Source organism: Scyliorhinus torazame, chromosome 16 (assembly GCF_047496885.1).
Source record: "Scyliorhinus torazame isolate Kashiwa2021f chromosome 16, sScyTor2.1, whole genome shotgun sequence".
NCBI classification, from domain to species: domain Eukaryota; kingdom Metazoa; phylum Chordata; class Chondrichthyes; order Carcharhiniformes; family Scyliorhinidae; genus Scyliorhinus; species Scyliorhinus torazame.
Window position 1 is genome coordinate 38,998,159 of NC_092722.1, and position 27,155 is coordinate 39,025,313.

A 27,155-nucleotide genomic window follows, 5' to 3' on the forward strand; every position below is an offset into this window, starting at 1 on the left:
TTAGCCAGCAACACCCATATCTTGGAAATGACTAAAAACACAATCAGAAAACTGAATCTCTTAATTAGTATGCCTTGCATCCCAAATGTCAGGAAATGTAGCAAACTGCGCCACCTGGTGGTATGGTGCACAGCATTTACTAATTAGGTTACCAAATGCACAGTGGGTAGCACTGTTGTTTCACAGCTCCAGGGTCCCAGGTTCAATATCCGCTTGGGTCATTGTGTGGAGTCTGCACGTTCTCCGTGGGTTTCCTCTTTGTGCTCCGGTTTTCTCCCGCAAATCCCGAAAAACATGCTGTTAAGTATTTTGGACATTCTGAATTCTCCCTCTGTGTACCCGAACAAGCACTGGAATGTGGCGACTATGGACTTTTCACAGTTACTTCATTGCAGTGTTATATGTATAGATAAGCTGGCCTTCGGAGTTGGTTAGTGGGTTAATGCAGATTAGAAACCAAAGATAAATAAGAATCTTTAATTATGGATCTGTTATTAGCATTTAACTATGACCTTATTTGGATTTTTCAGATAGCTATAGACAGCGGCTTACTAAACCAGTGCGTACGGCCCTTCTGCAAGAAAAAACAATCCAAAAAACTGTACAAAAGACTCGAAAATGAACTTTGCCGCGATTTCACATGGCCTCCTCTCAATGACGTTATAAATGCTGAATCAGGGCAGGTCGTCCACTTCGAATAATGCATTCCACAGAAACAGGCAGAGGGAACAGGCTCAGATTTTAACAAGGAAAACATTACCTGTATTTCACCAAGGATGTTTAAAATATATGAATTTCTGCACAAAATGGCGTAAAAACATGCAGCTGGAAACAAATCAAACTTGTGACCCCCCCCATAAAGGCTGGAAAGAAAAATGTCTGGTGGGTCATGAGTGGACCAGGCCAGAATTTTCCCTCTGATTACTATCTCCTCTATTGGATAGGAGTGTCCGGGCATTCTGAAAACTTAGGACAAACTCCAGTTTTTTTTGGCAGTGGCAAATACTCCAATTTCTTTTTTTTTTTTTAATACAGGCAATGGTTTCCCCATATTGTGGGAAACTGGGTTCTGAAGTTTGTCTCTAGAAACTGTTACGTCATTATTTATTTATGCACTACAATTTGCAAAGATTTTAACCAAAAAGTGGTGGGAAAATACAGGTTCGGATCAAAATATTGTGTCGGGATGGGTGGGCACTCAAAATCATTCCCTTTCTTGCAAAATTTGGCAAGCTGCATTGTTAGATCCAGGTGAACTACCTCCCATCAATTTGGGTATTGTTTTGTTAAACTGATAGATGAATAGTGAAAGTTGTGTTTTCTTGCGATTTAAAAAAAAAAAAAAAATTCTCCAACCCATATTTATTTTAATCTTGAAAGTGAAGACCTAAGTAGAGATTCAGTCCTAGTGGTGCTTGTAGCCCACATGTATTTAATTAGTGTCCATTTTCACTTCACCTAGATGGTGTATGTGGGGCCAGGATGAACGTGCTTCCTTAGTTTAGCCTGATCATACTCTCTGCTGAGTACTTTGCAATAAGTTATAACGTTAGTTCATTTCTACCCACTTTCGCCACGCCCATTTCTACCATCAGACCAAAGATTGAACCTGGGAAAGGTTGGGTGTGTTTATTAGATGAATGATTTATGCCTACTGTACAAAGACACACCCAGCTACAGTTAACTGTGCAAGCAGCAGATTGGTCCTTGCTGGAGTAGGGATTAAACTATAAAATGATTGAAATTATGAATACTGACTCAATTATGTTTAATCTGAGATTACTGCATTCTCATACAAGTGAGACTAGGTCAATTAAATCTCTAGATTGTTGCCATTTTACAAAAACTAGGAGAATTTTCAACAAAAATGTAATTGTGATTTCAGAAAACAAGTTGTAATTGATTTAACTCTGACCTGGAATATGTGTAGCTTGTGGAGTGGATGAGGTTCAGTTAGCCTTGATCATCTTCGTTGGATTCCTATCTCACCATAATGTATTACATTTACCGTGGGGAAACGGGATCATTATCCAGCATCACTGGCACAGCTTCAGTACAAAGGAAAATCTGGAAGATCATGGTCTCCAAAAATAACCTTGCAATTTAAACATGGCGTATTTTATCTGTCAAGAGATGACAGTATTAACCATCCTATTATTTCTGAGGGTAGTTTTGCAACCCCGATAGGGCAAGATGACCTAATCTCTCTCGGCTGCTTTTATGTAAATAGTATCCCAATTTTGGACTCCATTTTATTTGAGAACAATCCTGATCCACTCTCCTTGCTACATTTAACCAGTCTTAATACATGTAGAATATTTTTTGACTTGTACAAAAACTGATTTTGTATTAGTTTTTATAAGGGGTGGGTGGGTGGTAGAAACTATGTACAATTTACAGGATTTTTCTAAGTGCTGTTACATTTTGTGCCACTTTTTACAAAGAGCATTCCTGCTATGCAAATGCTTTATCCAACTGTACAGTATAGATATATATATAAGATTTTATTTCTGTGCCTCAACTACGTCATTGAGAATCATTGCTAAACATATCTGTCCAGCAACTTTGAGGATTTCCTGCACTTCTGGACCCATTTTCACAGTAACTTCATTGCAGTGTTAATGTAAGCCTACTTGTGACACTAAAAGATTATAATAAAGATCATCATTACTATACATTAGAAGTTAATACATCTCAACCTGGACTGTGAATCTGCAGTCTCCATCTTCCCAGCTCTAACCTAATCTGCACTACATTGGATTGTATTTGACAGTGAAACTCCCATCTCGCCCTCCTTCAAAAGAAACCCCCTAATTCTTGGAACAAGCTTTGGTCGCCCATTTTAATATCACTGTTGTTACACATCTAATATGCCATTAAAGCACCATGGGATACTTTTCTTGATTAAAGATGTAAATTTCAGTTGAGTTCAATGTCATTTGAACAAAAGATGGGTTTTCTGTACGCGACTGTCTATTAAAGAAAATACAGGTAACAAGCTGAATTACTTGGCAAAATTTATTTTGTCTTCCGTACGTGAAACAACCACTTCAACTCATACAATAGATATGCACAACTATGCAGTTGCAGCCTTGGATTTATACACTGTCATCATCTTCTTAATCTCAGCAATCGCTAGACCTGGATTTAGACCCTGAAAGGCAAAAGAATAAATTACTTAATTCAAATTGACACCCATCGATGAAAGGCGTTGCACATATTGGAGACATTAAAGTTGGGGGCAAGGAAACAAAGGAACAAGCTTGCCTTAAACTCAAGTGTTCATTCGCTTCAAACCTTGTCTTCGGTCGTTTCTCTCTCCCCTCCCATCATCCGACAGATTAGCGATCAACTCTCTTATCTGGAGGCTTGCTCTCCAGTTAATATTCAAGGTGCCCCTTCCCCATCTCTGACCTTTTCCAACCCTGAGATATCTGCACTTGTCCAATTCTGGCCTCTTTCCAATTATTTTCAACCAATTAGCAGCCCCATCCTCAGCTGCCCATGTCCTAACCCATCATCTCCATTAATACACTCTGCAAAGCTTACCTCTTCTAACTAAGCTTTCAGACACTTGTTCTGATATCCATGTGGCTCAACGTAAAATTTTTATTTGACAATGCTCCTGTGAAGTATCTTGTAAATGCAAGTAGCTGTTTTACTATTCAGTTCAGCAACTATTCCAGGAAGTTATTTCTAAAATGAATTATTTCTAAGAATAATTATTCCTTACATAAGTCCTTGACATTTGCAGTGAGATCTGGTCTTCCAAAATACCAGGCTTCTTGTAGTCACATGAGCACTTACCTTTGGACAAGCTCTTGTGCAGTTCATGATGGTGTGGCAGCGATAGAGGGAAAAAGGATCTTGCAGCTGAGCTAGCCGCTCCTCTGTGAACTCATCTCTGGAGTCAACCATCCAGCGATAGGCCTGAAATTTAATCAAGATCAACCACAGTCAGCAAAGTAGATTTGGTTCAAACTTTATGGAAGTAAATATCCTATACTAGTAGTTTCATCAGGGGAACAGTAACCAAAACATGAAGAGGTGCCCACAAATATCAAAGATGGAGTTTGTCCAACAATTATCCAGTGAACACTACAATTAAATATTACAAAAGCCTCAGGTTTATTGTCTCCTTTAAAAAAAAATCAATAATTGAGGGCTAAATAGATCTCCCATTCAATATTCCCAGAATTTACAGAAAAAATAATTTGAATGTGCAACAGAATGTCAACATTTGAAAAAAGGTGCTTGTGGTTCAGAAGGTTGTGGGTTAAAAATCCAGTGCAGAACTACAAGTACAAATTCAGCCAATGGTTTAATGCAAAAGGGGGTCTTGGATTGCCGTGTTGTGGTTGACACCTTATCTGCCTGTTCTGGTTTCTGGCATTGTTCAAAAGCACATTGTAAATTCAACCAACAATCCAAATACAAAATTAATCGTGTTATGGGTCTGGGTTTACAGAACCCCAAAGTGTTTCATGGAGTTCAACCGACCCACAACTTTTAATAGATTGTGGTGTGGGAAGCACACGGCGTACTCTCCAGGTGTGATACAGCAGAGATGGACAAATGTTTATTCTATGAACTCAAGTTAACCTTTTAAAAACAAACATTGAATATCTTAACACCCATTACTTCAAAGATCACCACAAAAGACTACAACACTAAATAATCCTTCAAACTGTTCCTTTAAACATCCAAAAGACTTCAAACCTTCAAAAATAACACATTAGGTTAAATTTAATATATTTATAGTCTTTGGATTTCAGAAATAAACAGACACTCCCAGCTGCCTTCTCAAACTGAAACTCAAAAAAGCAGAAGTGAGCTCAGCTCCCCCCACCCTCTGACATCACTTCAGTAATATGATCAGCTCCATTTCTTAAAGGTACATTGCTTAAAGGTACTCTCACATGACATTGACTATTTGCAAAACCTCGATCAGATTTGCAGGACACAGACAGCATTTACAAAATTTAAACTAGTTTGCTTATAAGCATTCGGAGGCTCTCGAGTACCGGATTCCTACTTAGATTGCAAAATTCATTTTACTGGATATTTTAAAAAGTGCTAAAAACAATTTCAGGAGATGGCATTTAAATTCAGTCTTAATTCGATTTGATGAACCCTTTTGCAAGAATAATGCTTACCTCATATCCATTTCTCATGTTTGAATTCATTCATGTTCACAATGCTTTTCTCCCATCCTCCAAAAACTCCCAATTTATGCAAAATTAGCAGCCTGCATGTCCCACTCTTTCATCACTTCCCTCAAACTTCATTCAGTTTCATTCAAAGTGCTGAATTTAAAGGCTGCTGCCCCAAAGTTCTTTTGAGTCCACTCCAGCACCAATGCACTGACAATGGGATCAATTATGTAAATGCTACGAGTACGATTGAAGCAAGCTCATTTCATCTGTAAGTGTCACAACACTCTGGGCTAGTGCATGGCCAATTCTAGCCCGACTTACAACATGGGCAAAATTAGATTTTATTTAAAATACCCTTGGTAGAGCCCAATAAACTACAGGTTTATAATTTTACAACACAAATAACCTTTTATTATGCATAGTATTATAGGGGCGGCGCAGTGGTCCCTGATTTGATCCTGGCCCTGAGTCAGTGTGTGTGGAGTTTGCATATTCTCCCAGTATCTGCGTGGATCTTACCTCCATAACCCAAGAGATGTGGAGGGTAGGTGCTAAATTGCCCCTTATTTGGACAAAATAATTGGATATTATGTACAGTATTATAATTAAACAGGCAGAAAATACAACTACTCCAGGCATTGTCAAAGTCGGGGGCGTGGCCTGTGGGTGGGTCAGGTGTCAGGAGGGGCACAGAGCCCTCTGTCACGGCTCTCCCGATCACGCAAATCCGCTCGCAACAGCCGACTTTTAATAATGGCGGTTGCAAGTGGCCTTCAAAATAGCCACAAACATATTTTTGAAAAATGAGGCCGCACTGCGCATGCGTGCCCACTCATCGGTGCGCATGTGCACCGATGAGCGGGCACGCATGCGCAATACGGTCGCATTTTGTAATACGGTCGCAGTCTTTTTTTAAACAAGTTCGGGGGAGTTTTTATTTGATAAAACTTTACAGGAAAAAAATGCAGAAACTGAAAATGTTTTCATCCTCTAGAAATTGGAGGGTCACCACACTTCACTTAAACATTACAAGGTAAGAGAAAATGGTGGGTCACGAGGGTCAGCCGCGAAAGTCGGCAGGGTTGGGTCCCGAATGGGTTCCCGGAAAAAAAGTTTGAAAAACACTGATCTACTCCACCTTTCCTGACCCCACCTCCTAACCTGTTTTATTTATAACAGAGGAGAATGAATATAATAATAATAATAAAAGATAAAGATTTTTTTAATGTACTTTATTCCAAACTTGTATAAATGGTTACAAACTATAAACAATTCGGGGAGCAAACTCCCCAACACACGACTATAGTTTATACAGATATTTTCCCTTTCTCACCCCCCTCGCCGAACAGCTCCTCAAACTCAGCCACAAACATCCTCCACCTTGCCTCAAAACCCTCTGCTGAACCATTTAACTCGTACTTGACCTTTTCCCGTTGAAAACGTCCTACAAGTCCCCCAGCCAGGCCACCATCCGCGGCTGACCATCACTCCAACAGAATTCTTCACCAGGCAATCAGAGGTGAAGGCCGCAACGTCGGCCTTCCTCCCACCATCAGCTCCGGCTTCTCCAATATCCAAAATATCACCACCAAAGGGCCTGGCTCAATCTCCTTCCCCACTATCCTTGCTACTGCCGTGAACACCCCCGCCCAGAATCTCTTCAACATTTTGCAGCCCCAGAATGTGTGTGCCTGGTTCGCTAGTCCCCACCCACACTCATCTGCCACTCCCTGGAAGAACCCACAAATTCTTGCCCGAGTCATATGTACCCTGTGCATGACCTGGACCTGTATCTGACTCATCCTTGCGCACGAGGTCGCATTTGCCTTTTGTAGCGTCTCACTCAATACTCCCCAGTTTAGCTCTCCTTCCCACTTCTCCTTCCACCTGCTCACCTCCCTGCTCTCACAACCACCTCCACCTGCTCACCTCCCTGCTTTCCCAACCACCCATTTATGTCTCTGATCATGCCTTCCTCTTCCACATCCGGAAGCAGCAGTTGCTCCAACAGGGTGTACCTCGGCAACCTGGGGAAATCTTTCCAAACTGCGCAAAGTCCCTTACCTGCAGGTACCTAAACTCACTTTCTCTCGGGAGCTCTATCCTCTCCTTCAGTTCCTCTATACTGGCAAACTCCTCTTTCAGGTACAGATCCCTCATCTTAACCAGCCCCACTTATACATAACATCTATCCACCCGGCTCGAAACAGCACTGCCAGCCCGATATCCCTTCTATCCTGAAATGCTTCTTCAGCTGGTTCCAGACCTTTAGTGTCATCATCAGGCTCTCCTCATATTTCCTTAGCGCCATTGGCAATGTCACCGTCACCATAACCCTCGAGCTCGACTCCCTACAGGACTCTTCCACCATCCCAACCCACTCTGCCCCTTCTTCCCACCACAGCCTCACCTGCTCCACATTCACCGCCTAGTAATAGTGTGGAAGGTTCGGCAACACTAACCCTTCTGTCTCTGTAACAGTTCCCTCTTAACCTTTGGCACCTTCCCTGCCCATACAAAGTCTGAGATAATCATATCCAGTTTTTGGAAGAAGGTCTTTGGTACAAAAGATCGGAAATGTCTGGAATATGAACAGGAACCTTGGCAAATTGTTCATCTTCACCAATCTGCACCTGACTCTGGCAGCGAGATTCCATGTGTCCCACCTCTTCAGATCCTCCCTAACCTCCTCCACCAGCTTTGTTAGATTCCATTTATGTGGCACCGCCCATTCCCCGCCACTGAATCCCCAGGGATCTAAACCTATCTCTGGCTACTTTAAATGGTAACCTCTCTAGGTTGGCTTGCCAACATTCACCGGGAACAGTGAGCCTATATCACCCATAGTTTCGCCGGGTAGGGCACCCCAAACCGCATCTGCGGTTGCTATAATACCACCTTGACCCTGTTGAACCCCGCACGCGGTTTTGTCAGTTCAGCTCCAATGCCCTACAATATTCGGGACCTTGTTCCCCTCCCATTCACAGTTCTCTTTCTCCCCAAACTTGTGGGAGTCTGACGATCGCTGCCCGCGGTTGTGGGGATGAGACCGTAGCCGGGATCGAACCCTGGTCCTCGGTGCCGTGAGGCAGCAGTGCTAAACACTGCGCCACCGTGCCGCCCTGGCGGTGGACTTTGTTAATCCATTGCCCAGGTCACCACATAACAGAAAAATATCTGGAAACTTGTCTCTTCACTTCCCTCAGACTCTCTGTAACTCCCGCCAAATCATTTGCCAAAAGTCTACTCCATCTCCGGCAACTTCATCACACCAACAACTACTGCACCTGATAATAAATCCCACTCCAATTGTACTTCATACAAGAGAACCGGAGTATAATGTCCACTTACCCCATTCACTAATAGCTTAGCTTTCATTGAACTGGGTGAAGGGAAAACCAAATCCCTCCCCAGTAAGAGAGTTTGCATAGAAGTGTACCTTAAAATAGTTGTGGGTTTGACTACATCATTTGATCAAAATGGGGTGATCTTCCCCTTAGAAAAACCCTGTATAATCTCCCATCTATCTCATTTGTCACACCTGCACCCATAGCAGTGCAGGGCTCCTAGTTCTCGCTAGAGCTACAATTAGCCCCATAGTATTCCCCCCTTTTGTTCCCTTTTCAGAATCCTTCTTATAAACCCCAGCAAGTTCCATGGCTTTCCTCGCAACATGCTGAACGAATGTGTCCCACTTTATTGCAATGGTAACACCCAGGCCTTTTACTCTCACTTCCACGTTAAGGAGCTTCCTAGTCTGATGAAATCTCAGAGCATTCCTAGTTATCCATTCCTCATCTTCGCTACCTGCCTTCCTTTCACTGTCCTACTTCCTATCCGTTTCAAAATTATAGTGACGGAAAATTTATGGATCAGCTCAAAATCATCAGCCATTATTGCTGCTTGTCTAGCGGTTATGTTCCTTTGGTCTTCAACATAAGTTTTGATTACAGAAGGTAGTGAATTCTTAAAGTTGTCCAAGAGAATAATTTCTCTTTGGCACTTCATGGGTAGTTTCAACCCTATTACGGTCCCAGATCAGATCCCAACAGTGGCTAGGATACTGGACCGAAATCCCAATATTTTAGTTTATTTTGTAAGACTGCGGAAAGAATACATTGCTCCAGGAGTGATTGCACAAAGAAATAGGTATTTGGTATTTTAAAACGTAACATTAACACACTATTAAACTTGTCAACATCACACCTGAAAATAACTTAGAATTACGCCTTTACCAATATTACTTAATGCAGTAAATACAATATACTTAATTACTATCTCTATTCCCAATTAAACAATAAGACATTTTTAAAAAAACGGCAGCACAATGGCACAGTGGGTTAGTCCTGTTGTCTCACGGCGCCGAGGTCCCAGGTTCGACCCCGGCTCTGGGTCACTGTCTTTGTGGAGTTTGCACATTCTTCCCGTGTTTGTGAAGGTTTCGCCCCCACAACCCAAAGTTGTGCAGGGTAGATGGATTGGCCACACTAAATTGCCTCTTAATTGGAAAAAATGAATTGGGTACTCTAAATTTAATTTAAAAAAAGAAAAAAAACATACAGCTGTAAATCTCCTACATCCCAATGGAATCTCCTACATCCCAATGGCAGAGTAATACTTGCTTTCTGGAACAGATTGGTCTCTTGTTCGAACCCCTGCAGACTCTGGCTGGATGTCTTCAAAAAACTGTTTCAACTAGTTTGTTTCAGTTTCCCCCCAGGCAAAACTGCACTGCTTTAAATACTATTAATCTTTTTTAACTATCCTACCGTGAGAGCAAAAGACTTGACTTATGGCCTAAAGGGTAGCTAGATCAGAACCTCAATTCAAAAGCTCTCTCAAAAAGTCTGAATACTTTAGTTCGACCCAGTAATGACCATCTCTCCAAACTGAAAACAAATGAACTCGCCAGGGTGAAAACTCCCCAGGATGAAAACTCCGCTATTCAAACAGCAATGCATTAGCCTATGCTTTTATGATGGTCAATTTCACCTAGGGTTCCTAAAAGCTTTCTGGTCTTGCAAAACAAGATTATTTTAAAAACATGACTACTACAGTCAAACACAATCTAACCCAGGCTGTTAACCTTTAAATTGTCTAAAGTATATTATCCAATATATCTAAAATCCCTCAATTCGTCACAACCCCAATGCGTGTACCGACCTATTAAAATTCTTCTGCTTAACCCTTTCAAATTCAACACAAGCCTGTTCCAGCTGTTTCCTTAAATTCAGAAACTTTTGCCTATGTGCCCCAGAACTAATTAATATGCACCCAGAATAACCTTTTGTACCTTTATCGCAATCTTTGGATACCCCCTCTGACAGGGAAGCATAAACTTCCTGCGCCCACCCCAACAGGTTACTTTGCATGGGTAATGTCCACTTTTCCTTCAGCCGCTCCATTTGAGTTGCTATTTTCTCAAATGCCATGAAGAATGCCTCTACATCCTTTTCCTCAAATTTTGGTAGGGCCTGTACATATTTAAAGATATCCCCACTAGAATTTGGATTGGGAAGGGTTACTCCCCCTTCTTGACTTTCCTCAACTTCTGTCTTTAACTCCAACCTTTTAGTTGATATTCTCTCTTTCTCTCATTTTCCCTTCTTTTGCTAATCCTTCCATTTCCACATTTCCTCATTTAAATTTCCTTTTGAGAAGCTCTTTCTTCTTTTCCCCCGCATCTGCATTAAAAAATAAATTCACTCTCGTGCTCAAACTGCAGCAGAATTATCTCCAGATCAGTTTCCCCAGCAGAAAGTGTTTTTGATGCTACACTACCTGGACTACTTCTTCTCCTGTGTTTCTAACAGACCCAAGCACTCAAACTAATGCATTGCATATCTCTGCCGTCTTAATTTTAACTGGCACCTCTACTTTTAATTCACTTCCAATTCAACTAAATTATCTTTTCAAAGTCCTTGTAAATAAACCAAAGACAAGTCCTTCACCTGAAGAAAGCACCATCCTGTTATATTATAAACCTGGTGTCTCTTTAATAAATACTGTACCCCAAATCATCGCCGTCTACTGTTCCAAAGATTCCGGGACGAACCCCCAAACTATGTAACGACACCCGTGTGTAGTACGTAGTCAATTTCACTTAGTCCAAAGTCACAACACGGGTGAAATCAGATTTTATTTAAAATATCCCGTAACAGCCTCCCCGAACAGGCGCCGGAATGTGGCGACTAGGGGCTTTTCACAGTAACTTCATTTGAAGCCTACTTGTGACAATAAGCGATTTTCATTTAATTTTCATATCCAAGATCCGTGGTTAAACCTAATAAACTACAATACCAGGTTTGTAACTTTACAACAAGTAACCTTTTATTATGTACAGCCCCCGCCCCCACCCTCCCTGTCGCCCACGCTCCAGGAAAGTGCTCCAAACCTGTGGAGTCTTCCCACCCACACAAACCCAGAGATCAGCGCATTGAACTTCTTAAAAAATAACCAAGGGACGAAGATTGGGAGGTTCTGAAACACATACAAAATCCTTGGCAGCACTGTAATTTTTACTATCTGCAACCTCCCTGCCAGCAATAGTGGCAACACATCCCACCTCTTAAAATCCACTTTCATCTGCTCCACCAGCCAAGCCAGGTTCAACTTGAGCAGCTGCGTCCAGTCCCACGTCACCTGGATACCCAAGTATCTAAAGCTCGCCCCACCACCCTAAACTGCAACTTCCCTATCCTTCTTTCCTGCCTTCTAGTCTCAATGAGGAACACCTAGCTCTTTCTCGTATTCAACTTGTACCCCCAAAACAGGCCAAATTCCTCTAAAACCCCATGATTCCTCTGATACAGCCCAACGGGTCTGAAATATACAGCAACAGGTCGGCCTCACACAATGAGACCCTGTGATCGACAGCCCCCTCCCACTCAATCCGTCTTCAGTCTCTCGATGCCCTAAGCTCCATTGCCAGTGACACTATTGCCCAAGGCGAAGAGCATTGCGGAGAGCAGGCACCCCTGACTTGTCCCCTGATGCAGCCCAAAATACCCCAAACGCACTCGGTTCATCTGCACACGCGACTTGCGCCTTATACAGCAATCGGAACCAATCTAAAAAGCCCTTACCTGAACCGCCCCAACACCTCCAGCAGATACCCCCACCCAATCAAACGCTTTCTCCACATCCATCGCCACCACTTCTTCCACCTCCTGCTCCTCCGAAGGCATCATGATTACATGAAGCAGCCTTCTCATATTCCCCATTAACTGCCTCCCCGTCACAAAACCCATTTGATCCTTGCCTATCATCCCCGGTACACTGTCCTCAATTTGCGAGGCCAGCACCTTGATGTCGATATTCAGTATTGACATTGGACAGTACGACCCAGACTGCTCCAGATCCTTATCCTTCTTTAATATCAGGGAGATGGAAGCCTGCGACAATGTAGGGGGGAGTTCCCCCCTCTCCCCTTGCTTCATTATACGCCCTCACCAGCAGTGGCCCCAAGTCCACCCCAAACCTTTTGTAAAACTCCACTGGGAAGCGTCAGTCCCAGGGCCTTCCTTGCCTGCATCACCCCCATACTGCCCATCATCTCCTTCATTCAACTTCTCCTCCACTGTGGGAAACTCCAGCCCGTCCAAAGAACATTGCATCCCCTCCCCCCCCACCCCCACTGGAGGCTCAAACTCGTATAACCTTCTATAAAACGCCGCAAACACAACATTCACCCTCTCCGGGTCCATCACCACCATACCTTCATCATCCCTCACTCTGCCAATCTCCCTCACCGCCTCTTTCTTCCTCAACTGATGGGCCAACATTCTGCTCACCTTCTCCCTGTACTCATATACTGCCCTCCACAACTCCATCTAGAGCCACCGCCTCTCCTTCAACAGTCCTGCCTCCGGCACCTCCGAAAAACTCCTTCGCCCACGCCCGCCCAAACCTCAATGGGTCGCCCGGCCATGCCAAAATGTGCTCCATAGACCACTTCAGTTCCTTCACCGCTACCCCCACCCTCGACTACTTGGGACTCGTCCGGTCCAAACTCGGTTCTATAACCATATTAAAATACCCCCTCCATAATCAACCGGTGCAAGGCCAAGTCAGGGATCTTCTTCATAATACTCGCCTCATAAAATCTACATCATCCTAATTTGGGGCACAGACATTTACCATAATCACCAGCATCCACTCCAACTTTCCACTAATCATCACATACCTGCCCTCCGGATCAGCCACAATGCTCCCCACCCGCTTATTAGCCATCACCGCTATCCCCCTCATCTTTATATCCAGCCCCGAACGAAACACCTGCCTACGCATACCTTCCTCAACCTCGTTTGGTTTACTATCTTAAGAAGCATCTCCTGCAAAAAAGCCACGTCTGCCTTCAGACTCCTCAGGTGCGACCGTTTGACCGGCCCATTCAGCCCTTGCACGTCCACATGATCAGCCGGGCGGGGGCAACCTGCAACCGCCCACCCTCCCGCTGATCATACACACACACACACACACACACACACCACCCCCCCCCCCCCACCGCTGTGACCCTCCAAGCCCGCCCTCTGGATGACCCCAGTCATCGATCCCTTTCCAACTGCACCACACCAACCATACCCTTGTCAGCAATCCTCCAACTCTTTCCCCCCCCCCCCACCAAAGAACTAGCCCCCTCCGTGTCTCTTGGCAACCCCCACTTCACTCCCATTAACTACCCCGCCCAGGTAGCATGGTGGCCCCCGTCCAAGGCTCCCAACCTCCCTACCACCCCCAGCTCCCGTCCTCCCTAAAGAGCAACAAAAGGTGCACTCACCATCGTTGCTCCCCCATGAAAAAGCCTGTCTTCCAAACAGACCACCATCAAAAGCTTTAAACAACACACAAACTCCTCCTAAGTTCAACGGCCTCACACTCCACCCAATCCATTGACCCTCACAAACTCCATCACCTCTTCTGACATGCCGAAATAATGCTCTCTCTTCTGGAAAGTCACCCACAGGTGGGCCGGGTACAATACTCCAAACTTTACCCCCTTTTTAAAGATGGCAGCCTTAACCCGGTTAAACCCGGCATTCCTCTTCGCCAGTTCTGCTCCAGGTCTTGGTACATCTGTAGCTCATTCCCTCCCAGGTACATTTCTTGGTCTTCTCCTTGTCCAGAAAGCAGTGCAACCACACCTCCATCGCCCTCACCAGCTCCCAGGATGCTCGGTCAACCTCCAGGGGCCGGTCAAAGGCCACCTCCCCCATCAATTTCTCCAGCATCTTAGGCTTGTACACACCGACCTCCACACCTTCAATTCCTTCAGGCATCCAAACAATCCTGACATTGTCTCCCACCCACACTTTCTAACTCACACACTCAGACACAAGATGGACAAAAAACACAAGAGGGAAAGGATGATGGAAAGAGAAATAAAATATTAATAATAATAAAAAGATAAGGGGCTGAATTCTCCGGCCGCCGAAATCCCGTTTGGCAACTGGCCGGAGAATCAGAGTTCCCGACCAAATCGGGGGCGGCCCCACTTTAGCGACGCTCCGCCCCCCGACCAAAGTGGTGCACTTCGGCCGGGTTCCCAAAGGCATGCGTCTCTCATGGTCTCATGGTGCGCGTGCCGGCCAAAGGGGGGGGGCACTATTTAGCGGGCCGGGTCCCCGAGCGGCCTCCGCCGTGTAGCCCGGCGCGGCCACTGCACCCCGCCACGAACCCGGCAATTCTCCGGGGCGTATTGGCAGCTAGAGCCGGGTGCTCTACGCTGCCTTGCTGCTAACCCCCAGAAAAACGGGGAATCGGTGGCCGTTTTGTGCCCTTTTCTCTGGTGTAAAAGGCCACCGTTCCCACGCTAGCGCGGGGACATAGCCCCAAAATCGGAGAATCCAGCCCAAGGTCTTTGATGCACAGGGATGGCAGGTCTTTGTGTTGGTACCTCTTCCTTCTAGGCTTGAGGCAGTTTTCTCTGGCAAGGTTGTCTTCTTTTTCTGCAGGTTCAGCATCATTTCAGGTTCACTGTAAAGGATGGGTCAGGCACTAACTGCTTTCACTTCAGCAAGCAGGAGAGAGAGAGTTCCTTTCACTTCCAAGGTTTAAATACTTCTGCTAAGTACTCTCAGAAGGCAACACACTGGAACCAATCACTGACGATTGTCAGGCAGAACAATGTCCTTGGCCAACCCACCGGCTGCCAGTTAGCCAATCGAACCAACTCCGTCCACAACCGGTTCCTAAGATCCACCTGGTGCCAAAGAGCCTGGCTTCTCCTCTCCCAAACATGAAACCTGGGAACTCAAGTGTCCTGGCAAGCAGACTGTTTCAACTTTGAGTCTTTTGCTTAAAAACACATCCTGATAATGGGTCCACGGACCAAAATAAAACAAATGGGAACAACGGAACTAAACAGGGACGACTCTTACTCAAGGGCTATCTGGATAACAATTTGAAAACAGGAAAATACAGGGCTCTAAATCAGTGGGAATAATCTAGCAGACATGTTGGGCTGAATGACATCACTCCTCTATACTATGGGTCTATCAAACTGTAGACAGGGAGCTGCGTGAATAAATGTTCCTAAGTACAACAACAATCTGTATTTGCACAGCACTACGAATGTACTAAAATGGCACAAGGAAGGCACTTCACAGGAGCATGACAAAACAAAGTAAGACACTGAGATACAAGAGATATTGTCAGTTGACCAACACAATGAAGGAGGTTTTAGGATGCGTCTTAAGTGGAAAGAGGTGGAGATTTAGGGAGGGAACACCAGATCTTGGGGGCCTAGACAGCTGAAGGCACAGCCACCAGTGGTACAGCAATTAAAATGGAGAATGCACTCAAGGCCAGATTTAGAGAAGCACAGATATCGCGGAAGGTTGTGAAGCTGGAGATTAGAGAGATAGAAAGGGGCAGGGCCACGGAAGGATTTGAAAACAAGGATGAGCTTTCAAAATCGAGACATTGAAGACTAGGAACAGATGTAGGTCAACAAGCAGAGGGTCACTAAGGGAATAGGACTTGCTGCAAGTCAAGACACTGGCAGCAGCATTAGATATCAGATACAATCAACCAATCTCTAGTAGTTAAAACTCCCTGTGAAGTGTGTACGGGTTCTAATGGAATAAAATGGATTTACCTGCATCAGGACAGCAGGACCCAAGTACTTATCTCCATTCCACCAGTAGCTGGGACAGCTGGTACTGCAACAGGCACAGAGGATGCACTCATAAAGACCATCCTGACAAAAACAAAACAAGCACATTTAGTTCAATTCCAACAAGCAAAACTCTTCTGCCCATATTCCTTATGAATGTATAATTCTCTAAAAAAGGTGTCACTAACACAAAACAGCTGAAGGTCAGAAATGTGGGGTAGATTTTTGTGCAGCTCCTTTCACGTGAAAACAGTATTTACAACAGCATGGGCAAAATTTGATCAAATTAGACACAGTCATCTCAAAGTACCAGCCAGACATCATGTGTAATATTAAAAAGGACTTAATACATCGGCCTTAATACATTGAAGAAAATAATCTCTAGTGTACCACAGCAGCAAAATGCAGGTCAAAGCCTGCCCTGAATTGAGACCAGTCTACCACATTGCTAGATGAATATGCAGTGTTTCGCTGATACATTTGGTGATGTTCTTCAGAGGTTGGAATCATTGTGTCCAATGCTTAAAGCAAAGATCAAATGCAGAGTCAAACATTTCCGAGCCCCAACATGCTCTTCATGCTAACCTTGTTTTATTGTGAAGGGTTAACACCCCTCTTCCCACTGTTCTCAGTTTAAAGCTTGCCGCTTTGGCTACTGGAAGAAAGACTACTTGTTTTATATAGGTCATCTGTGGCCTTACCAGTTTCTGTCTATCTTCTATTGATTGCAGGTACTGCTCCTTGCCCCCTTGAGATTCATCCTTTTTCTTCAGGTATGGTTGAATTAACTTGTATTGAGCATAGAAGTTACTCAGGTCCTGGAGAAAAAGGTAAGCAAGTCAAACCCAATCTGAATACATCAGCAAGGCACTCAAGTGACACCAAAATGGAAATTATTTTAAGAGACAGATTTAAGGCCATTATACCAAGCAGCGGGATAGTCCAGTGACGGGTGAACTGTTGGAACGTCAGAAAACGTATTTAGAGCCAAAATTTACCAGACAGCGAGCCTGTAATTTTAGCCCAGTCATTGTGGAGAGCTGCTTTTACGGGGGAACAAAACGGATAAGTCAGCAGGTGCCTTGGAGCAGATTACTCATGTCACAAGCAGAATTACATAAACATCCTGAAATGCTGAGCATTCAATAAACCAAAGACTCAAGTTGAATATTCTAAGACATACAGATGATGCAAGCTATAATATTTTTTTCAAAGCAATGTGGCTTTTCAAGATCTCAAGGTGTAGCAGCAGAGTTCGCTACTGACTGCAAGTTGAATGTTGCAGAAAAGCACACAATGGGGTTCAGGAGCCCTGCTGCAGTGAACAGAAGGATACAGCGGGAACAAACAAAGGGGCAAGAGTGGGAACTCACCGGAACAAGATCCTTCACGACATACATGTGAGGTAGTGGGTAAATCTTAGTCACTTTGCCAAGATTGCTGTCAATTTTAAAGGTACAGGCCAAGGTGTTGCCACCGTTGATGTTCATGGCACAGGAGCCACATATTCCTGAGAACAGAAATCCATGTATGAAATCCATAGTTGATCATGTTTTCTGAACACTTTCACTAAAGCTCCACACTGCTAGCTCTTCAAATCTGCACAATAATCTGTTTAAATCTGTTTAAAATAAACTAAAGATACAAGTCAGTCTGTCTAATCAGTTCCAAAAAGAGACTGTAAAATGTACTGGCTTTTCTATTTAAAAATAAATTAAACTATGACAGGTCAAACTACATCACAATAATGCTAGATAAAGCAGAAATGTAGCATAGGCACGAGCTCTACAGCAGAGACCAACAGAAGAATTTTAAGCCCCTGTCCTAGACAGGAGGGACAGCAGGGTGTAACTGTTTAAAAATAGAAAACTGAACCTCAACACGCCTACTCCCTGTTCAACTGTAGCACATTTGGGGTCAAATAAATATCCCAGAGGTGGATTAATAATATTTAAATGAGGCTCTATGACTTGTTTTTTGTCAGCAATTTAGATATAACGTCTCCAACACAGGTTTGCTTGGGTAACCTGGTAGATTAAGGGGGGCAAAAGTTCCAAATCCAACAGGCAGGTGCCTGTACATAATTACCTCTGGGTTAAATGGAGCACAAGTGCTTTCCCCTCAACCAAACCTGGTGCAATTTGCTTGCCTCTTTTCCTATGTTACATTCTGTCTCTGTCCCTCTTAGCCCGCCCCCAAATCATGTCCCTTGGCCTTGAAAATGTCCCAAGTGGTCAATGGCCACTGTCTTATATAGTGTATATACACACATCAGCTAGCACTCAATCTGGCCAGCTACCGAACGCAAATAGGAGCAAAAAAAACAACCAAATTCTAGTCAGAAGCTGCCATTAAATTCAGATGGACCTCCTCATTCCCAACATTTCCAGGTTTCCCGATATTTAACAAGGGCCACCACTCCTTGCTCGTAAATACTGCTGCTTCAGTTTCTCTGACCCCACAACCTCCATTTTAATTTATAGAAATTACTCAATCCACTCAACAATATTGGGATCTAATTTTGACTGTGTCAAACACCTCATTCTAAGCAATAGATTACTATCTTTCAGAATTCTGCTTCTGATCCCAGATGTTTGCAGCTGTAGCATCTCAACCACTTATAAAAGTTACATATGCCTACGTATCATTGCCACGCAGCAAGGGATTATGATCTCGCAGCAGCAGCTAATGAAGAAATAATTAGAAACTCAATTCTTGATTGAAGGTTCATTGGGATTATGGGCCATTTTTTAGATGCAGCTCTGTCCTAAGGTATGGACGTTGGGCACAAAGAATGGTCACAAACACCAACTCATACTTTGGGCATTTTCAACCGGAAACCACAAGCTATAACGGAACATTGAAACGGGTGTGTTTAGGCCAAGGGGAGTCAATTGTTGCTGACACTTGAGTGGTGTTGCACCCAAGATGTGCATATAGGTCATTCAAGAATTGTCATTCTCCACCAATTTCTATTCACAGAAACTTACACAAATGCAGACACTGAACTATCCCTCTCTCTTGACACACACACACACACACTACTCACCCTCTCTGCAAGATCTTCGGAAGGTCAATGTGGAGTCCACCTCATTCTTGATTTTGACAAGAGCATCCAGTACCATCGGACCGCATCTACATATTTGGTGTTACAACAGAAATATCAGTTTTAATTCTCTGAAACACAACTTGCATCTTTAATGTAGTTAAAAGTCCCAGGGGCACGTCACGGGAACTTAATCAGACAAAAATTGACAGAGGCAAAGAAGGAGACATCAGGCCACCTGACCAATGGTTTCAAGTCTGTAGTGAATAAGAGAGATGGATAGTTAACAAGGTTGTCAAGAGGGAATTAAAAAACTTACAGTTTAGAAGACTGGAGACACACCCGACAATGCTGTATAAGGAAGGAAACTAATCCTCTCCTGCTGGGGCAGGAGAAAGATTACGGAATACAGTCAAGATATGAATACAAGACTTAGATCCACATCTTGGGAGTGTTACCAAAGGCACAAGGAAATCCAGAAGGAATTTTAAACTTCTCTGCTTGTCAGTACTCTCTTAACTTTTGAGATTAAATAAACTTGGGAGAGTTTACAGACAGGCTGTTTGTAAGGAATGGACTTGGCAGATCAGAAGGCCATTTTTCATTTCTCTCACTATACATTTACTGCTCCCAACCCTGCTGGAAAACAATCAAAATCGCCCTACCCAAGTAGCACTATGACGAAGAGGGCACCATCATTTTAAAACCCAAATAAATCAGAAATAAGTTTAATGATGACCATGAAACCATTGTTGATTGTTGTAAAACAAAAGAACCCATCTGGTTCCTTTAGGGAAGGCAATCTACCACCCTTACCCTGTCTGGTCTATATGTCGCTCCAGACACACAGCAATGTGGTTGACTCTTAAATGCTCTCTGAAATATACTAGCAAACCATTCAATTCAAGGGGAATTAGGGAGGGGAAATAAACGAGACCCAGTGAGGCCCACATCCCCCAAACAAATTTTCACAGGGGAGGCAATGGCATAGTGGTATTGTCACTGGACCAGTAATTCAGTGATCCTGCATAATACTCTGGGACCCGGAAGGACCCTGCCATCCTTACCTGGTCTCATCTAATGTTTCTCCAGATCCACAGCAATGTGGCTAACTCTTAACTGCCCCCGCAAGAGCAATTGGGGATGGGCAATAAATGCTGGCCCATGAGTGAATTTAAAAAAGCAGTCTGTCCAGTGCATTCAGTTGAGAAACCTGGTGCACTTCCTTTAAAGATACTCACGCATTCAGATCAATTTCATAGGTTTGCATACGAGGCTTGTCGCCAGGCTTATCAGGGTTCCATCTGTAAATTGCAAACTTCTTAATGCGAGATTCCACCTGTGCAGAAGATGCAGCAGCCGCTGCTGTCTGTGCATTGCGGGATGACTGCAATGGAACGTAAAGCTAATGGTCAATTCATGAACCATATCCAAACAACTAAGTTTCTCTTGCACACTAGGCCAAAGTTCACTACAAAAATAACACCTACTGCATTCGTCTAGGTAGCTTGCCACTAATATTTCAGGAACCAGGGCTACGAGAATTACCCTAATTAAGTAAAATCCCCCCCGCTCTCAGACATAGTTTGTGAATCAGACAATCCACATGTTTGTGCAAGTATAATTAGCTTTATTGGTGTTGAGGGACAGCACGGTGGCACAGTGGTTAGCACTGCTGCCTCACAATGCTGAGGGCCCAGGTTCGATCCTGGCCCCGGGTCACTGTCTGTGTGGAGTTTGCACATTCTCCCCATGTCTGCGTGGGTCTCACCCCCACAACCCAAAGATATGTAGGGTAGGTGGATTGCCCCTTAAATCGGAAAAAAAAGAATTGGTTACTCTAAATTTTAAAAGAACCTTCGGGCAGCACCAGAACATATGGACATGATTGGTTGTGCCCCTCTCATACCGCTTGCAACTATTCTCCACCACCTCAAACAGCCGGCTCATCCTTGCTTACCATAAGTGCACCCTGCGCAATCTCATCTTTAATCATGGACTCAAAAATCTTACCAATGACTGAAGTCGGGCTAATCAACCTTTAATTCCCATCTTCTGCCTGCCTCCCTTCTTTTAAAAAAAAAAATTATTTTGATTCAAATTTTTATCAAAACATAATTTTTTGCATAACCGTTAATAACATTTAACATAACAAAATAAATGTTCTTATATACAGAAAAAAGAACAATACTATGTAACATTCCCCCCCCCCACCCCCCGGAGTTGCTGCTGCTGCTGACCTTTACTGCTCTCCTAGAAAGTCGAGGAATGGCTGCCACCTCCGAGAGAATCCCGCCATGGACCCTCTCAAGGCAAACTTTATTTTCTCGAGACTGAGAAACCCAGCCATGTCACTGACCCAAGTCGCCACACTCGGGGGGGGGGGGGGGGGGGGGGGGCTTTGAGTCCCTCCACATTAAAATGATCGGTCTCCGGGCTACCAGGGAGGCAAAGGCCAATACGTCGTCCTCTTTCGCTTCCTGAACTCGCGGATCGTCTTGACACAAAGATCGCTATCTCTGGACTCGGCACCACCCGCGTGTCCAAGACCTTGGATATTGCCTTAGCAAATCCCTGCCAGAATCCCTTAAGAGCCGGGCATGCCCAGAACATATGGACATGATCTGCTGGGCTTCCCGCACACCTCGCACATTTATCGTCAACCCCAAAGAGCTTGCTCAGCCTGGTTGCCGTCATGTGTGCCCGGTGGACCACCTTAAACTGGATTAAGCAAAGCCTGGCATATGATGAAGAGAAATTGACCCCGTTTAGGGCGTCCGCCCACAGGCCCGCATCCAGCTCCCAGCCTAGCTCTTCCTCCCACTTGCCATTAAGTTCCCCCACTGGGGCTTCCTCCTCCTCCTGTAGTTCCCGGTAGATGTCCGACACCTTCCCCTCCCCAACCCAGGTGCTGGAGACCACCCTATCTTGTATCCTGCATGGGGGTAGCAACGGAAATGTTACCACCTGTTTTTTGAGGAAGGCGCGTACCTGAAGGTATCTGAAAGCATTTCCAGGGGGCAAACTGAATTTCTCCTCTCGCGCTTTCAGGCTGGGAAAGTCCCGTCTATGAACAGATCCCCATCCTTTTAATGCCTGCCCTATGCCAGCTTTGAAACCCTCCGTCTATCTTGCCCAGGGCAAACCTGTGATTGTTGCATATCGGGGTCCAAACTGAGGCTCCCTCCACCTCCCTGTGTCTTCTCCACTGACCCCAGATCTTTAATGCCGCCACCACCACCGAGCTTGAGGAGTAGCGGGCCGGCGAGAACGGCAGAGGTGCCGTAACAAGTGCCCCTAGACTGTGCCTTTGCATGAGGCCGCCTCTAACCGCACCCACATCGACCCCTCCCCCAATACCCATTTCCTAATCATAGCTACCGCCGCCCAACAGTAGCTGCAAAAGTTTGGCTGTGCCAGCCCTCCCCGACTGCGCTCTAGGTACAGTCTCTTTACTCGCGGGGTCTTATTTGCCCATACGAATCCCGAGATGATCTTGTTCACCCGCTTAAAGAAGGACTTAGGGATGAAGATGGGAAGGCACTGGAAGACGAACAGAAATCTGGGGAGGACAGTCATCTTAACAGTCTGCACCCTCCCCGCTAGAGATAGCGGGAGCATGTCCCACCTTTTGAAGTCCTCCATCTGCTCTACCAGCTGGGATAAGTTAAGCTTGTGGCGAGCATCCCACTTTCGAGCCACCTCTATACCTAGGTACCGAAAGCCCTTCTCGGCCATCTTAAGCGGAAGCTCTCCCAGTCTCTTTTCCTGCCCCTTAGCTTGGATCACGAACATCTCGCTTTTCCTCTCATTTAATTTGTACCCCGAAAAAACATTAGCCATTTTCCAGTCCTCTGGGACCCTCCTGCCTCCAGTGATTCTACTAATGGCTCCACAATCTCCTCAGCTACCTCCTTTTGAACCCTGGAATGTAGTCCATTTGGTCCGAGTGATCTATCCACCTTCAGACCTTTCAGTTTCCCCAGAACCTTTGATTTAGTGATGTCCACTACACTCACCTCTGCCCCGATTCTCCTGAAGTTCTGGTATCCCACTGGGGTCTTCCACTGTGAAGACTGATGCAAAGTAACTATTCAGTTCCTCTGCCATATCTTTGTTTTCCATTACTACTCAAGCCTCATTTCCAGTGGCCCAATTTCTATTCTCGCCTCGCCTTTCATATATTGAAAAATACTCTTGCTATCTTCTTTTATATTACTATCTAGCTTACACTCATTTTTCATCTTCTCCCCCCCTTATTGTTTATTTAGTTGTCCTCTGCTCGCTTTTAAAGACTTCCCAATCCTCTGGCTTCCCACTAATCCTCGCCACCATGGTCAAGGATAGCATAAAAGCGAAAGAAAAAACTAGTGGGCTCTGTCACAAGCTGCTCCAAAGATCCATCTCTTAGACATTCCACAAATTTATTTTCTTGGGATCCAGTACCAACCTGATTTTCCCAGTCCACCTACATAGACTTTACAGTGCAGAAGGAGGCCATTCGGCCCATCGAGTCTGCACCGGCTCTTGGAAAGAGCACCTACCCAAGGTCAACACCTCCACCCTATCCCCATAACCCAGTAACCCCACCCAACACGAAGGGCAATTTTGGACACAAAGGGCAATTTATCATGGCCAATCCACCTAACCTGCACATCTTTGGACTGTGGGAGGAAACTGGAGCACCCGGAGGAAACCCACGCACACACGGGGAGGATGTGCAGACTCCACACAGACAGTGACCCAAGCCGGAATCGAACCTGGGACCCTGGAGCTGTGAAGCAATTGTGCTATCCACAATGCTACCGTGCTGCCCTTTTCCGCAATAAGGGTACATATTGAAGTACCCTTAAGAATTTTGTGTTTCAATTACATAACCCCTCATTTTTATAAATTATAAGGGATATAGGCCTAGTCTACTCAATCTCTAATCAGATAACTGTCCCCCTCACCCCAGGAATCATCTAATGAAACATCATACTCCCTCTAAAGCAAGCATATCCTTCCTTAGGCAAGGTCAAAAATATGCATAGTGCACAAGGGGTGTTCTCAACAAAACCCAATGCAAGACTCCTTTACTTTAATATGCCAATCGTTCGTATAAAAGGCTAACATGCTTGCGATACCAACATGTTCACTCAAATTTGTGTACAAGGAAACCTAAATCCCTCTCAATACCAGCACTTCTCAGTTTCTCATCACTTACAAAGAAATCAGATGTCTTAATTTCCTACAAAATTGGATAACTTCACACTTCCCCATACTATAGTTTATCGGCTTTGTTCTCATACATGCACTCCCGTAAACTGGCTTTATCCCTTTGTAGCTGCTTTGCATCCTCCTCCCAACTTACAAGGTTGTCAGCAAACTTCAATACAATCCTTGTTCCCCTCATCCAAGTCATTGATATAGATTGTAAATAGCCGAGGCTTAGCACTGATCCTTGCAGTACCCCATTAGTTATAACCTGCCAACCCAAAAATGACTTCATAGAATCATAGACTTTACGAAACAGAAGGAGGCCATTCAGCCCACCGTGTCTGCACCGGCCCTTGGAAAGAGTACTCTACTTAAGACCACACCTCCAGCCTATCCCCGTAAACCAATCTAATCTTTTGGACACAAAGGGGCAATTTAGCATGGCCATTCCACCTAACCTGCAAATCTTTGGACTGTGGGAGGAATCAGATACAGACATGGGAAGTGCAAACTCCAGGCAACCGGAATTGAACCCGGGTCCCTCGAGTTGTGAGGCAGCAGTGCTAACCATTGTGTCACCGTGTCACCTGTTTTCCGCCCGTTAGCCAATCTCCAATCCATGCGAACATGACTTCCAAACTCACAAGCCCCAAATTTGTGCAAATAATTTTGGGCACATCTCAGGAGGAATATATTGATCTTGGATTGCAAACTTACCAAAATTGGACCATAAGCTAAAGAGTTAAATCATGAACACAGGTTGCAATAACTAACTTTGGGTGTATTAGACAGTTGAGGGGTTATTTAATCAGAGATGCCTAAAATGGTAGCAGGAATCAATGGAATAGATACGGAGAAGTTATTCCCTCTGGCGGAGGAATCCAGAACAAGGGTGCACAATCTTAAAATTAAGAGCTGAGCTATATAGTGGGGCAGCACGGTAGCATTGTGGATAGCACAATTGCTTCACAGCCCCAGGGTCCCGGGTTCGATTCCAGATTGGGTTACTGTCTGTGCGGAGTCTGCACGTCCTCCCCGTGTGTGCGTGGGTTTCCTCCCACAGTCCAAAGATGTGCAGCTTAGGTGGATTGGTCATGATAAATTGCCCTTAGTGTTGGGTGTATAGGGTGGAGGTGTTGACCTTGGGTAGGGTGCTCTTTCCAGGAGCCGGTGCAGACTCGATGGGCCGGGTGGCCTCCTTCTGCACTGTAAATTCTATGATAATCTATGATAATATAGCACAATGCACCTTTTCAAAGGTAGGGCTAATTGGCGAAGACGGAAGGGCAAAAAATGCAGCAAGGTCACAATCACGAAGGTGGAGGTTGAGACGCAAGTGCTGGAATCCACAGAGCTGTAGGAACCGTGAGCGGTCGAGGAGGAGTCTCATTAAATCACTTTGATGAGGGAAAAGTAATGTGTGTGTGTGTGTGTGGGGACAGCAAATTGGGAGTTCATGCTTTTGAGTTTTCTCTTGAAAAATAAATCCTCTGGCTCCATAATGCTCAGCAAGCTTGGCCCAGTAACTCCCAGGTTCTCCTGTGGAAACGCGGTAGCGTTGAGCAGATCCAGTGCAGGTCGACGGGGCAAGATAATCTCTCCAGTTTTACATGTGTTTTCCGGGATTACTTGTCGCTTTTGGGGGGGGGGGGGGGGGGAAGTTTCCTTAGTGCTCGCCTTCGCCACCTCAGCGCTGATGACCTTCACAGGGCAGTGGTGTGGTCAGTGGTGTGGTCATTCCCCCCCCCCCCCCCCCCTATCATCGCCTGGGGCCAAAGGTCAGCCCCCTGGACACCGCTCGAGGCCCCTTCCTCACCTGGAGACAGAGCGCCCGCCACTGCACCCAGGCCCCGCTCCGTCTCAGACACACCGCCGCCATCTTCAGGGGGGGAGAGGAGGGAACGAGCCCCTGTATGGCCGGCGCCGGATCTCCGCGAAATAAACCGGCTCCGACGGAAGGCTGAATCCGGAGGCGACGCGTCCGGCGAGTGTCAATAGTGTCCGCCGACGGAAAACACACACTCACGCCCTGCGGCGTCCGCTTCGTCTCCGAGCTCTTAAAGGGGCAGCAGCCACAGGGCCCCCAACACTTGCTCACCCAGACACCCAGAAGCGAAAGCTGGGCGTCCGGAACGAGAACGCGATTTGCAGGACAAGCTCGGCAGGTCTGGCAGCAGGAAACAGCGACCACCTTTCACAGCCGTCCCGCGGTGCTGCTTCACAGTAACTTTAGATGGGTGAAAACAAATTGCTGCGGGTGCTGAAAACTGGAACAAACAGAAAATGCTGGACAATCTGAGCAGGCCTGACAGCATCTGTGAAGAGAGAACCAAGCTAACCTCTCGAGTTCTGATGACTCTTTGTCAAAGCTTTGGTCCAAAGATGTGCAGGTTACAATAATAATCTTTATTAGTGTCGCAAGTAGGCTTACATTAACACTGCAATGAAGTTACTGTGAAAATCCCCATGTCGCCACATTCCGCCGCCTGTTGGGGTACACTGAGGGTGAATTTAGAACGTCCAATTCACCTAACAAGCACATCTTTTGGGACTTGTGGGAGGAAACTGGGGCACCCAAAGGAAACTCACACAGACACAAGGAGAACGTGCAGACTCCGCACAGATAGTGGCCCAAGCC

General features: G+C 45.1%; 2 protein-coding genes across 9 annotated transcripts in view; one reads left to right on the top strand and one right to left on the bottom strand.

The window, feature by feature from the left end:
* atp13a2 (ATPase cation transporting 13A2) overlaps positions 1–3,004 on the top strand; it is a 164,962-nt gene extending 161,958 nt beyond the window's left edge. For all 8 annotated transcript variants that reach the window (XM_072478335.1, XM_072478340.1, XM_072478334.1 and 5 more), the window contains one exon: positions 531–3,004. In XM_072478335.1, coding sequence (XP_072334436.1) covers positions 531–701 — 171 coding nt within the window. In that variant the 3' untranslated portion in view covers positions 702–3,004. The remainder of the gene's footprint in view (positions 1–530) is intronic.
* sdhb (succinate dehydrogenase complex, subunit B, iron sulfur (Ip)) lies at positions 3,005–26,558 on the bottom strand. Its single transcript, XM_072478343.1, has 8 exons — positions 26,334–26,558; positions 20,560–20,705; positions 19,322–19,407; positions 17,646–17,782; positions 16,974–17,090; positions 16,255–16,356; positions 3,808–3,930; positions 3,005–3,154 (listed from the first exon to the last, which is right to left on the bottom strand). The coding sequence occupies exons 1-8, from the start codon at positions 26,394–26,396 to the stop codon at positions 3,077–3,079; spliced, it is 852 nt and encodes a 283-aa protein (XP_072334444.1). The 5' UTR covers positions 26,397–26,558; the 3' UTR covers positions 3,005–3,076.
* Between the last annotated feature and the right edge of the window lie 597 nt (positions 26,559–27,155).